This window comes from Zootoca vivipara, chromosome 5 (assembly GCF_965207765.1).
Source record: "Zootoca vivipara chromosome 5, rZooViv2.hap1.1, whole genome shotgun sequence".
Taxonomy (NCBI): Eukaryota; Metazoa; Chordata; class Lepidosauria; order Squamata; family Lacertidae; genus Zootoca; species Zootoca vivipara.
Window position 1 is genome coordinate 14,035,227 of NC_142588.1, and position 14,263 is coordinate 14,049,489.

Below are 14,263 nucleotides of genomic sequence, written 5' to 3' on the forward strand. Positions count from 1 at the left end.
CCTTGCTTTTCCTTGGGAAGAAGCGGGGAGCGGTTTAAATTGACTCCTGGGTTTTCTAATTTAATTGCCAATTGTGGTATAGCAGGGGGGAACTCTTAGGAACACACTGTTCTGAGTTAGAAGAGGAAAAACGTTAGTTAAACAAATAAAACTTTATATAATTATTATTAAATTAAATCAACGCTTAGATTTTTTTTGTTTTTCTCCCCTAGTCACTTTCCATCCACCGCACACTTAGGTGTATTTATAACAGACTCCAGTAGGTAACTTCAAAAGAAAAGTAAAACCTTTTTAATACATCAAATATACGGAATTTTAATCTTTTAAAGCGATACATTGTCTATTATTTTAAATACATGACGTCATCCTTGCTTCTGCCCCTTCTACAGGGTGGACAAAAATTAAAAAATAGTCCAGTGTTCCTTTTAAAGAACAAAAATAAGGCAAATGGAGGTTTTTGGAATCGTTGTTGGGTTTCCTTTCTTCCAGAATAAGTACAAAAAAATACCAATTCTCTTTCTGCGATGGCATACATCTTAAAAAATAAATGCAATTTGAAATTCGAGTCGACAAATTGCAAGTTAAGTGGTAAAGGGGTTTTCTGTTTGTTTGATTTTGATTTTTAAAAAGAGACATGCATTTAGGGATTTTCCCCCACCCACCCCCAATGAGACATTAAATAAGAAGGTACAATACAATCATAGCAATTTTAAAGTAACATTAAAGAGAAGACCTCTATTTTCGTTTTCGTTTTATTTATTTATATTCTACAACGGGTGTTTCCACTTTAGTTTTTTCTCTTTTTCCCCTCCTTTAAGCCTATCGAGCTGAAGTTATGTAATGCACTTTTATTGATTCATTGTCCCGCTTGAAGCTAACATAAATAAATACAGTGCCCATGGATCCAGTCCTCAAGATGAACACTATCTTTATATATATATAAAAAAGTCAAATTTCAATTTTCTGTTCATTTGTGGAATTTTTTTAAAGAAAGTTTTGAAGGGTTGCTTTGTGTTCTTCTCCCCGTCTCTCCGCCCGCCCAACGAGAACCGTAGTTTGAAATTCCTCTCGCCCCACCCCACACCCTTTCGACCACCAAAACAAAAACAAAAAATTCAAAAGAAGCCCCCAAAAAACTCACTGATATCCCAAAGCGGACGCTGTCGTCAGTCTTTGCCCATAGAGTGCGTAAGGGGAGTAATACGGTCCCGTGGCCGCCGGGACAGGCACGGGGGCTCCCGGGGTGGGCAAGGGGCTCTTTGAGTAAGGGTGGTAGCGGCTGCTGAGTCCCAAGGCGTGGTGCGGGCTGCGCAAAGCCAGGGTGCCGGGGCTTCCGGGGGCAACGGTGGTGGGGATGTGCATGTGGCAAGCCATGGCCGCTGCCGCCGCGCTGGCTAAGGAGCTGGAGCTCGGGTAGCTAGACAGCAGCTTGTCCGTGCCCGGGAAGGCCGTGTGAGTCCGCAAGTGGTTGAGCAGTTCTTCCGACGTGGCGAAGCGCTTGTCGCACGGTCCATTGGCCGACACCCAGTTGCAGATGTGCGGCTGGGGGTCGTTGGGGAGCATGAAGCCGTAAGGGTACAAGGGGTGGCCGGCCAGCGAGGGCGGCGTGCCTCCGCTCAGCGACGAGTGCATCGTGTGCAGCGGGTGCGTCGGGTACATCAGCTGGTAGCCGGACTTGAGCGCCTGGTCGTGCGCGCATGAAGCGCTGGCGGCGCCGGCCAAGTGGCTTGCGCAGTGGTAGCTCAGGCAATAGGGGTCTCGGCACAGGCTGGCCGTCATCACCGACGGCGGGGACGCGCCGGCCAGGGGGCTGGAGCCCGCCGCTTTGCTGCAGCCCAGGCTGTTGTAGCTGCCTGACTTGGTGGGGTCGAGCGCTACGCCGTGCGACAGGAACTGCGGCGGGTAACCCGCGTACGCGCCAGCGAGGGAGCCGGGGAAGCTCATGCCGGCTGGCGGCAGTGGAAACACCGTCTGGCCGGGCTTGTAGGGAGACACCGGGGCCACCAGGCCCGAACTCAGCACCGCCGCGGCCGACGACGAGGACGTGACCGTGTTGCTGCCGCCGCAGGAGGACGAGTCAGACGACGCGGAGGACGACGAGGAAGAGGACGACGACGACGCCAGGAGGCCCTTGGCGCTCTCGTGGGCCGCTTGGCTCAGCTCCGCCGTAATCCCGCCACAGCCTGCGCCCAGCCGGCCGTGGCCCCCGGACGGCTCCGAGCCCGCCTTGGCGCCGCAGCCGTCGGAAGAGTCCTTCTTGTCCGCGTCGCCGGCCTTGCCGTCGGCGCCGGGCAGCAGGCCCGGCGAGCAGGCCGAGACGCTGGACGTGGGGCTGCCTGTCCTTGGCGTGAACGGCTGGCAGGTGGCGCTCGGCACACGGAAGCCCGACTTCTCGTTGCCGCCGCCGCCGCCGCCGCCGCCCGAGCCTCCCCCCGAGGCGGCCGCCGAGCCCCCGCCGCCCGACGACGCCTCTTTCTTGTCCGTGCCGGGCTTGGAGTAAGGCTTGAAGCTGGACTTGTCCTCTACGCCGATGTCGCTGAGCTTCAGCGGGCCCGACTTGGAAGAGTCCTTGTCACTGCCGTTCGACGTGACCGACGAAAGCTTGGACGACGGCGACGGGTCGGGTTTGCCGATCTGAGAGCAAGTCTGAGCCAGGAGAGCCAGCGGGCTCTTCTTCGCGTCTAACTGCAGAAGGCCAGGGGTGGGGGCAAGGGGAGAAAGAGGGAGAAACGCAAACGTTTAGTATGGGGGTCTTGCTGGGGGGTGGGGTGAGGGGAGAGAGATAAAAAGCGGAGTGCCAGTTTAAAGGGGGGGGGGAGTTGCAAAAGTACGTATCCGGAAGCCCCTGGCAATTACCGAGAGGCGCAATCAGCAGCCCGGACACTTTTTCTGGGCTTACATAAGCATGCTTTCTTTATTTTATCAAGGCAAATTACTTTATAATTGCATAGTACTTATGGTAATACTTTTGCATTTTTTTAAAAAGAATGTGAAGTCTTCGGGGTCTTTATGAGGAAGCAGGCTCGCTTTCAGGCTGGTCACCCGGGAGTAACTTTGGTCACCCGGGAGTAACTTTGACCCCCCGCTTGCCCACAGTCCTTCCCCCAACGCTGCAACCCCCTCCCCGCGCCCTTGTTGGTAAGAAGTTAAGCTTTTTCGCCCTCCCCAAGCAACGCTCGTCCAGCTGAGTGGATCCCTCAGTGATACTATTTATAAACAGATCCCAAGTCAAAGATATTCAAGCCGAGTTCGGTGAAATAGCCAATAAACCCTATTCCTTCCGTGCATGATTCTGCTTTCCACCCGCTTCCCTTTGCCGCCGCCCCACTGCAGTACTCTTCAGTATCACCCCATAACGTTATCATCTCGAAGATCTGATCTGCTTCCCTTGCAATTCTCCTCCCAACCTACACCAGTCACGCCAGCATGTCTTGTTTTTTTTTCCTTTTTACACACACACACACACACAATAAAAATAAAATACATGATCGGTAAACTGCTTCTTTCCAACTGCAGCGCATTGTGAGCCAGCGAAATGCTGGCTAGATCCACATTTCAACGCTTTTTGCTCCAATGAAATGAAGCGGGGAGACGAGGGCGGTTGGGGGGGGGTGCGATGAGACGGGACCCGAGAGTGGGCGCGACTCTGCATTACATTTCACGTTCCGCTGGAGAAAAGTGGAGCCCAATACTGTAATTGTAGCAGAATCACCTTTATCCGGGAAGCCACCAAACCAATGGCCACATAACCATTACGAGGGTTGTTTAAATTTGCAAAGCTCTCAGAACTGGGGAGCACTTTTCTAGGAGCATGCAACCTCCATTAAACACGAAGCAAGGCTTACTTCCGAGTAAACGCGCGCAGAATTCCGCTGCCCGGACGCGGGGGAAGCCCGCGGTTGGGGTGGGGGCTGGGCTGGTGCGCCGGCTGGAAATCGGAAAGTGCCTTTTTACAAAGGATTCCCGTCCGGGAAGGTGGTCAGTCTCACGCGGTGCTCCTCTGTCTCTCTCTCACACACACGCTCACTCAACACAGACACCCGTCCGCCCAAGATCGCGGCGTCCTTACCTCGATGGGGCTGACTGGGGTGGAAGGCAAAGGCTGAAGGTATTCGGGGTGCAAAATGTGTCCAGTCCGTGCCGTAAGCATTTTCAGGACTTTGATGGGGAGCCGGTTCGCTTGGCGCAAAGGGTCCGAGGGTGGGACAGAGTGGAAGAAAGGTTTGCTGCTGCTGCTGCAGTTGCCGCCGCTGGTAGAAATCCCAGAGTGTCCGCTTTGCCAGGGAAGATCAGAGCCGGAGCTGCTGCTGCTGCTGCTGCTTCCGAGATCTCTCGCGCCTCCTCCTCCTGCCGCCGCCGCCGCTGCTCCACCACCACCTCCTCCTCCTCCGTGCTGACTACTTCTTACGGCAGAAAGCAAGGGGGATGTAATCATGACCCAAAGCCTCGCATGAAAACTGGCGGGGTGGGGGGGCGCCCGGCGCGCGGATAAGGAGCCCAAACAGGGCGTCTTCTTCCAATCTCTACGGGAAGGAGGGATCACACATATATGCGCGCACTTTATTTAATTAAAAAAATAATAATGGAAGACTCGTCCAAAATAATAATAATATTTTTAAAAGAAAGTCCTTTGATGGAGGGGTGCGTGAGAATTCAAAACGGAAGAATGCTACAAAACAGAAATAATCCTCGTGTGTGTTTTTTTTGCTGCTGCTGCTGACGACGGGAGTGGAGAGGTATGGGGGGGAAATCTGGAGCTCTGCTTCCCCCTGTCCCAGTCCCTCTTCTTTCCCTGGGCTGCTTGGCTGGCTGGCTGCGGGCTCTTCCCCGGCCGGCCGCCTCCTTTTTTTTCCTCCGCCTCCCTGTTCAGCTGCGATGCGAGCCACTGCCCATCCAGCGTCGGATCTGGCAGAGGAACTCACTTCAAAAGCAGCTGAATTAGTCGGAGATTAAAGCCTTTGCCGCCTTCCAATCAAATGGGACCCCGAGGTGATTGGAGGGTCAAGGGGATGTGACGTCACCTTCCCTCTTCAGGGGCTTTTCCACCACTCACCCCCTCCGCGATGGCTTTTCTTTTGCTTTTTTTTCTAATGGTCTCCTTCTTCCTTCCTCCCCTCGCCTTCCCCGCCTCTCTTGTTTTTGCTCCTGAGGACAGGAAGGATGGGCATCAATTTTGTGTTTCACGTAAGCCACTCGCTACGGATTTTCTCACTCGCTCGCCTCCTGTATTTCCTCCGCACGGCGCTAGATATCTTTTTGTTGGGGTGAGTTGGGGGAGAGGCTTGTAAATACCTCTAGAAAAACGACACGGTGGTGAAGTTCCCGAGGTAGGTTTGCGCAATTGCGTGCTTTGTGCCGTGCCTTAGAGGCCTCCGCAGTGCGCCCGCCTTCCGTAAAAAATAAAAAGGCAGGGAAATTATTTTTAGGGTCCTCCCATTACCCAAACCCCCCACTGATCCCCTCTGATTAATGACGGCGCTCTTTCCATGGTCCCCCATCTTCCGCACACCGGAAAATTATGTCGTGGGTTTGTTTCCTTTTTCTAAATCTTTGCCCATCGCGCAGCATTTTTGTTCTTTTTCTGGAGCGCGAAACTAAAGAACTAATAGGCTTCTTGCCTCCTGAAGTACGAGTCAAAAACCGCCCAATCGGGTCTTCGGTGACTGTTGGAGGCTCTGGACTGAGATTGGGAGAGGCGAGCGTCACATGCTCGCAACACTCCGCCCTTCCTTAAGCCGCTCTCGTCTCCCTTTCTCTCCGCTTTTTTGGGGTGGGGAGACTCCCTCCCTCTCCCCCTTTCCCCTTCATCAGTTGTCAATGCTCCCCAACCGCAATCAATCAGTTATTTGTCAGCCGCTGTCAATCCTCTCTTGATTTATGTCAGGTTTTGTTGCTGATTACAAGCCTAGTGCGACTTGAAGGAAGGAAGGAAGAGAGGGAGAGGGGAGCAAGGAGAGACAGGCAGACAGGCAGACGAGCTCCCTGGAAAAAGAGCCATTCAATTTAAAGAGTAAATCGCTCTCCGAGTAAATGCAATTTGTATGCCAACAAAACAAGGAGCGACTCTCACTTCTCTTTTGGCGGACGCACCTTGGGGAGAAAGAGCGGAGTGACCGGGCAGATTTTCCCCCCCACGGCGATCGCTGCGTCACTATTGTTGTTTTTGTTGTTATTTTATATTTTCACTTGACTAATCAAGATTGCAACCTTGGGATTCAGTCCCCTTCAACTCAGTGGCACTTACCTCCTAGTAAACACGAACAGGATGAGGCCGTAACATTGCAGAAGCAAAACCACTCGCCCTGGCGTGAGTCCCCTTTGAAGTCCCTACTGGACTTAGTGGGGCCTATTTTTGAGTAAGCACGCTCGCGAAACGACTTCGGCCCCAACCCGACGCGCTCTTACTCAGGAGTAAGCCTTGCGGAACTGTGCAGGGTTTCCTTCCGAGTAAACTTACCGAGCTCAGGTTGTTGAGGGGTGACTTTGACTGACCCTGGTGGCGCGTGAGGGAGGGAGATGCGAGTTGGTGCTGGATTTGGAGGCGGGGAGAGAGAGAGAGAGGAGGCAGGCGCATTATTGAAATTTTATCGCCAATCCGTCTCTCAATCGGCTGGCACGGCGGAATGTTTAAAATGAGATTAAGATTGACATCTTGAGCAGTCCGCGGAATGCCAATACTGACAAGAGCTCGCAGGGAGAAGGAGAAGAAGACGAAGGAGCCAGGGGCGGGGGAGAAGAGGCGGAAAGGCCCGGGATCAAAGGCTCGGCGGAGGCGATTCATTGCAGCCTTCGAAGTATTTGTTCACAATTACTGGATTCTCCACTCACACACACACACACACCCCCGCTAACTCACCCCTCACGTTTTGCCCCCGCGCTGCCCTATTGATCTACCACGTGGTTCCCTGAGCGGTGTGTGTGTGTGTGTATCTCGACACCTTGCTTGCCCCAAGACGATTTCTTAAGACAGAAATAATAATCGGCGCAGGTCCAGCGGGGAAGTTCTCCTGCGGCAAAAACAAACACCCTAGCGAAACAAATGGCCAAGAACCGTTCATTTGCAACAGAGTCCAAGCAGCGCGATTTCCCCGCGCGCTTACTTCGGAGTAAAACGTTAGTCTGGTTGGGCTGCAAAACCAGATGTTTGGGGAGACGTCAGTTGAGCGCTTTTAGGCAAAGCAGCGCTTCTTTCTTGGCCGTTTTACCCTCGGCTAGCTTTAAGGATGATGCCCAGGTGACTGAATATCAAAAGAGCCTCCCACTTTCGCTCTGTCTTCAATGATTCCGGGGCGATTATTTCCTAGTGCTTTTTCCAGTTTGGGGTAAAATCATAATAATAAAATAGCTACTCTGGTTTTCTTCTCAAACCTCCTCATTTACCTTAAGCTGCCCTTCGAAGGAATAATGTAAATAAGTATGTATCTCCACGGGCCCCAAATAAAAAAGAACGAAAGAGAAATGTGTCTCCTTTTGTTTCCGGATCTGCCCGGGTGGCCTTGCGCACATTGCAACGATAGGGAAAAAAGGTCAGTGGGAGATATAAAACACGTTTGACAAGGGAAGAACAAGGCAGGAGGGCTTTCAGGGGTCGCGGCCAATTTCTGAGCTGGAATCCTTCTTAGATCCAGAGGCCGAGTCCGGAAAGGCGCCCTTCCCTTGGCTCACTTGCCAGGGCGGGCCGGCAGCCAAGAAAGCAAGCTTGGAGTATTTTGGGGGAGGCATCAGGGATCCAGCGCCTTTACCCAGGAATGTTCTCCCTTTCTGATTTCTGTTCAGACTTGCCAGTCTTGTGTGTTTTCCTTTTGAAAACTGAAATAATAATAATAATAATAATAATAATAATAATAATAATAATACAGTGCATAGATAGCTTATTGTTGCTCAAGCGCTTCGTATGCCTTATCTCAACTACCGCTACAACAACACTGACTTATTACTATTCCCAAAATTTCAGATGGGAGTGTGAGTGCCTTACCAAAGACCACCCATAGGATTCTGGGCAAGGACCACAATTGAATCTAGGGCTATCCGTGTATACTTGGAAGTAAGCCCACTTTGCTCAAATGACTTGACTTCCAAATAAGTGTTCCTAAGATCTCAGGCTCCTTTGGGGCACAGTGAGTTCTAACTGGGAGCATGCTTCCAATGTGGCTTCTTGCGCAGGAAAACTCCCAGGGAATTGCGCCGCTCAGGATCCCCCCCCTCCCCAGGTTTAAAAAGGGAAAAAAAATAGCACGGGTATTTTCCCCTCTAGGTGTGTCGGGCAGTAAAATATTCGAGAATGGCCACCTTCGTACTCATTGTCCACTATATAAGGTATTGAAGTCAGTAGTCTGATCTCGTGGGAGACGTAAAGTGCTGCAGGGAGGGGGAACTTAGATGCCTTTGAAAAGGATAGGCAGATGTAATACAACATGGTCTAGAAAAACGTAAGGAGTCAGGGCAAGAGTCTTGCTCCCAAGGACACCCTCCGTGGATATTTCCATTTGTGGATCTCGTGGAAATGCCTTGAAAAAGAGTCCTAGGGGGTGCCCCCAGCCCCCACACGCCCTGCCCTTTCTTTTGTTGTCGAGACCAATTGATAAATGGATGGAGAGCAGTAAAATTGAGAAAGGAAGGGAAGAAAGGGAAGGAGAAAGCCCCGTCCAACCGCTTCTTCATGTGTGTTCATTTGCATTAAAGTGCTTGGAACAGCTGTTTTCCTTACAAAACCGGAGAGACTTCTATCTGTTTTCTCGTTGTTATTTGTCCGGCCTCCCAGGGTGAAAAGACTAAAAGATTAATTGTCTTAAGGTAGAGTTTAGATGTGGGAAAGGGTTCCCCCCCTCTCTCCTCCCCCTCGGGAACTGGGAGTGGAGGTGGCGGTCGAGAAAAGGGGCCTTGTTACAGTTCTAAACCGGGGGAATCAAAGGTGATTCTCCGGACATGTGTAAAACAAGCGGCGTATTGACACGTGTGTGTGTGGGGAGAGAGAGAGAGGGAGAGAGAGAGAGAGAATCGGTAGGCTGGCTGCCTTGGAATTGTAGGGAGGACGATTCTCAGCTCCAAGAAGACAATTAATAACTTCAGAGGGGCAGAGAGCCTTTAATGTGCGATTTCAAACCACACCCCGGTCTGCAGAAGGCAGTTTGTTGTTGCTGTTTTTTTTAAAAAAAGATTGCGTAAATAAATAAATAAAATTAAAGAATAAGCTCCAGGAGGGTCAAGCTCAGATCCTTAAATTCTTTCCTTAAATTGTGTTCCTCCTCACAGGATCGCATCCAGGACGGCCTGCGAGACGGCTTTCAAAAATAAAAATAAAAATAAATAAAGGAATCCTGGAGCGCCAGTTCCCAACACCGCCACCGAAACACTGGCAAACACGCTGACAAAAACTCAGATAGCCTGTTTGCTGTTTGGCAATTATTACTTGTACAGTCTTGCTCAAAGTTAATGTTTCTTTCGGTCGCTGTCGGAATGGGGGCGTTTTGGGGTGTTTTCCCCCCGCGGGATGCTTTTTGTTTTTTGTCTCTCCCCCCCCCCAGTTTAAGAGTTGGGGGAAGCAGCTAAACCTTCCACAAAAGGGAGGGGGGGTTGCTATTCTTTCACCGGGGTGGGGGGGAGAAGAGTGAAGGGATTAATTAGCAAGTGCCAGTCCACACTTTCGTTTACCTACCAGCTATTGGCAAAGATGTCAAGTCGATTTTATTTGCACACAATGGAAATGATTTATTTTCACAGAAGAAGGGGGGGAGTGGGCTGGCAGATATTTGAGGAGGAGGAGAGAGAGAGAGCGCGGGGCGGAGGAGAGGAGAGGAGGAGGAGGTGGTGGAAAAGTTTGAAAATGCCTTGAACTATTCACTGTCGAGATGGCTAATCAGTATTGAGGCTGGAGGGCAATCGGGCAGCTTTTCAATGCGGTTTTCCTTTCATCTCAAGCTGGATGGAGGCGCTCAATTAAAACCCTATCAGTTTGTAAGTAAATCAACGCCTATCAAAGTTGTCACATCAAACAAAACGATTATTATTGCGGCCCGCCTCCCCTATTAATCTCCTTCTAAAATAATCCGCTTGACAGGTCAGGCTGGTGAGCTGCAAAACCTGGCCAGGATCACCACCACCCAAAAAACAAAACAATATATGTACCCCAGCCCAACCCGGACTGACTTCTGGTTTTTCCACCCTTCGGAAAAAGACAATGCAAACCCTTCGATTATGGTTTCCCTGCCTCCAATCTTGCTTTTCCCTATCTTGACACTTAAGTGTCAGATTTTGTAGGCAGTCTTTGAGTAAAAGCTCAAATCATTGTAGACCAGCATCACACCGGGCCTCTGCATCTCTCTGATTTCCTAGACCTTTTTAAACCGAAGGGGAAAGGCGGCTGGTCTCACTGGAGTAACCAGATGTAACAAACATTCCCTACCTGCTTGTGTTTAACGGCGTTTATTATGGTTATGTCTCGCTTCTTCTCTATCGACCATCAAATATGCCCGCGTTGCTGTGACTTTCACAAATGTTCTATATTCAGTACATGTGGAAATGCATAAATATATTGGCATAGTGGCAGGGGTGGGGTGGGGAGAGAGGGGGGAATAAAACTTCAACATATATGAGATCCGGGAAGAATGCACTACAGTAGTACAGTAAGAGGAAGAAACTCCCCACTGAACGGGGGCGGGGGCGCGCTCGCGAGGGCGCGCAGGCAGACACACTGAGCCACCGCAGCCTGACCGTGCGTTAAAAAGAGAGCTGGATCACTCCTGCGCCGCCGCCTCTTTCTTTTGCTTTTCTGGTTTTTAAAGCGGCGCGCGTTAATCGCGAAATCATGTGGACGGCCGTCGTGCTAGATATTGCAAACTGGTTTCTCTGAAGGACAAGAAAACACACACAAAAAAACAAAGTGTAAAGATTTACAGGGGCATTTAAAATACACGTAGACGCAAAGACCTACAGGATAACATTGCACGATTTCCCCCCTTTTCTTTTTTAGAAACCTATCAGCTAGATAGTAATCAGTGTGCAAGGTAAATTGCATCCTCGGCTGTGGTCTTTTGAACCGAGCAACTGAGAACCACGTCTTTGCTTCCCCTCTTTCAAGGGCGCGTTCTTCGTTCTTGTCGAAATCTGTTCCATGGTGGTTTGCCTAATCTCCTTTCGCTTTGTTTCCCGCGAGGTGGAGGTGGGGGTGAGGTGGAATCCGAAAGTCCCTTAGTAGCGCCGCTTAACAAAATGAAACTTTTCGGTTTAAAATCCGCTCTCCGAGCTGCTTATTCAGCTAATATCCGTCCCTTTTCTTTGGTGGCCTGAGCGCGGGATTTATGCGCCAATGTATTGGAAACCTTTCACTAATCGGACCCGGCTGTGCGTCTCCCACCCCAACAGCACCCTGTTCCTTTAGGCGCAGAACGTCATTTTGGGGAGATCTTGGGGGTTGCTACCTAAAAAGGGGGGGCACCTTATTGGCAGCAGGAGGAAAGTGAGTTCAGAGCTGTATGTGAAGCCTCTCAGTTTGCTAACCCAAGTGGCGTTTAACGTTGGCACCAAAAATATTCGTCGGGAATGCTGATTTGTAATTAAAGCATGCCCAACGCCAGCTCTCAGACACCCAAATGAACAATTTCTGCCCAGAGAGCTGAAGCCAGGGAAGGCAAGGCAAGGCAAGACCTATCGGTTTCAGGGAGCGTTTGAGCTAATGGCGCACATCTCTCCAAAGGAGTGCTGTGTATTTTCCGCTCCAAGCCTAAGGGCAGAGTGAGGCAAAAGACGGCTAAACGCATATTTGGTTACAGAGAAAGGAGCATGTCCTACGATTATGCCGCACGCAAGGGAGATGATCTTGCAGATCCACATAAGGCGCACAATCTAGCGGGAAGCTCTCCGGCGCAAGCCCCGCGGACATGAACACGGGCTCCACAGGGTGACGCGCTCCTTGCCCCGTTCCCGGTCAGGATCGCTGGATGGGATCAGGAAAACTGCGCCCTGGGCTGCGTGCCCTGGCCTCATGAATATGTTTGCTATGGAAACTCCGCAGTTCTCCCCGGTGTTTGAAACTCGAGAGCCCGACAAGATACTTCCCCTTGGAGAAAAGTTGTTTCCAAGGTTAAAATGCTAAATGAGGCATATTACTCAGGGAGCTGTTACACATATGCATACACATACGCACACATAAAAATTATTGCGCGCGTGTGAGGGTCCAAAATAGCTCCTTGATCTTATCTTGCGAAAATAATTTAGACTGGGAAATTTATCCAGTTTTGCAGTCCTCCTCCAAGATGATACATCTACCTGCTTCTCTCCCTCCTCAAACCCCAGATCCCGTGTGCTTTCATCGTGCACCCTAAAAATTAATTCCACCTAAAGTACATTTGTCACTTGGGACTGTACTTTAGTGACGTGCAGAATAATTTACATCCGCGTTCATCAGGACTGTCCCAGGAATGATGGATCATTTTGTTGAGTTGCAGTAAGGGGGGGGGGATGGAATGGAAGGAGAGTGCGGAATGATCTATAATGATGTAATATATACATTAAAAGGGTGTCTGGATGATCAGAGTTTTGCTAAAAATGTAAAAGGGCTTTTTGATTGATAACAGGGGTTGCTGTTTTTCTGCAAGGGCTGTCACGGGCTGACACAATGCTTGAATTATTAGGGCAGAGAAGGGCAACCATAAATTTCCAGCGTCAGGCAAAAACTCTCTTTATTGTCTGTATGATGGATGGGCCTCCGTACTAGACACCAAATACTTCGTATCACCCTTAAATGGGAACACATTTTTCGCGGCCATAATTCATGTTTTTTAAATAGAAAGTTTGAAATGCTTGCCTATATTTCACGGGCCTGACATATTTATGAATCACTCCCTGCATGCAAATATAATTATTTAAAGCACCGAGGCTGACATATGGGTTAGCAATGGACCAAATGCTGTTAGTGGAGTGACTTTCTTTTAATCCTCTAAATTGAATAGCCTGGCTAGGGGAAGAGAGGTGGGGAGCCGGAAGGGGAGAGGTCTGGCTACCTGTCAATAAAGTCAAATGTAAAGTTTTTGCTAATTTTGTCTCAGAGAGAGAATGAGATTCTGGCTTGATTAGGTAGATCTGACAAAAAAAGAGACTTCTGAGCCAAGTTACTATTAGGTTAATGAAAGCTACACTAATCTTTGTCCCAGATGCATTGCTTCCCTATAAACAAAAAAGGGAAATAAGAACCAAGCTAGGCGTTTGTTGCTTACAGCGTACATATATTGCCCTGCAAAATGTAGGTTCCTAGTTTCGCCCCAGCCTCTTGACCTATCAGGGGGGAAATATACAAAGAACCCTTTTATAAATCGTAGTTAAAACACATCCGCTTTATTTATTTAGGTGCTTTATAAACGGGGAAGAAAGAAGATGGTGAAAAAAGGTACATCGTCTGACGTGCAAGGGACAAACACCTCTACTTGCCCACGGTTGCTGCATTATGTGTTTCCAAACCAGTTCAGCTTTTCCCCCTCAATGTTGAGCAGCATTTCACTTTACGCGCATCTGTTTATTTCCCCTCTGTCGCCCGCTTCCCTTATCCCTCCGCTTCAGGCAGATCTGCAGAGATCCAAGAGGGAGATCAGTTGGCCAGTCACATTATAATAACGTAAAATAAAAAAGATCTGGATCTTGCTAAATAGAAGACTTTGCACAAGGAGTTTTTCGGGAGTCTGAAGAGGGTCAGCGACTCCTCTCCCACCCCGCCACCTGGATCCCCAGCGCAGGCACCCCATCGCAACAAACTGAGTGAACAGCCGGAGCGTCGGAGCCACATCCCTTGCTCTGCAAAACACAGAAGACAAGCGAGGCCCCAGCAACAAATCGTCCCCTAAGGTCCAGCTGCTGCTGCCGTTGCCGCGCCGTCCGTTGCCCCGCCATCCCCCACTCCTAGGTACCGATCTGACGTTACCTGCACCTTTCTACAGCTCGTCTGTTTCCAAACACTGCTCTCCAAAGTGAACCAGGAGAATGTATATGCTTTCGTGGACATTCAGTTCTGATTTTTTTTTTTTTTGAGATGTTGGTGCTGCATTAAAAATAAAATAAAAATAAAAATGTGGCTGGGAGGATTTGCAAACGAATGGGAAGGGATTGAAAAGGCACGGGAGAAGCTTTTGGACACCCCCACCCCACCCCAACACCGCCCCAGCTTTCTCTTCGCGCGGCGCAAAGGGACAACCGTGAAAGCGAAAGGCAGGCGAAACTGGCCCGGAGAGGGGAGGGGGAGCCGAGAGGCGCAGCCGCCGCAGCAGTTGGCGACACT

General features: G+C 50.0%; 1 protein-coding gene and 1 long non-coding RNA gene across 3 annotated transcripts; one reads left to right on the forward strand and one right to left on the reverse strand.

The window, feature by feature from the left end:
• Nucleotides 1-264: 264 nt before the first annotated feature.
• ZNF503 (zinc finger protein 503) lies at nt 265-7,447 on the reverse strand. 2 transcript variants are annotated; one of them, XM_088670118.1, is made up of 2 exons: nt 6,458-7,447; nt 265-2,685 (listed from the first exon to the last, which is right to left on the reverse strand). In XM_088670118.1, the coding sequence occupies exons 1-2, from the start codon at nt 6,779-6,781 to the stop codon at nt 1,138-1,140; spliced, it is 1,872 nt and encodes a 623-aa protein (XP_088526244.1). In that variant the 5' UTR covers nt 6,782-7,447; the 3' UTR covers nt 265-1,137. The 2 variants fall into 2 exon arrangements, with proteins under 2 accessions (XP_088526244.1, XP_034993913.1); XM_035138022.3 differs by lacking the exon at nt 6,458-7,447 and adding an exon at nt 4,070-5,008.
• LOC148685572 (uncharacterized) lies at nt 5,184-14,059 on the forward strand. The gene is made up of 2 exons (XR_015950139.1): nt 5,184-5,327; nt 13,342-14,059. It is a non-coding gene; the product is annotated as an uncharacterized LOC148685572 (long non-coding RNA).
• The last annotated feature ends 204 nt before the right edge of the window (nt 14,060-14,263 follow it).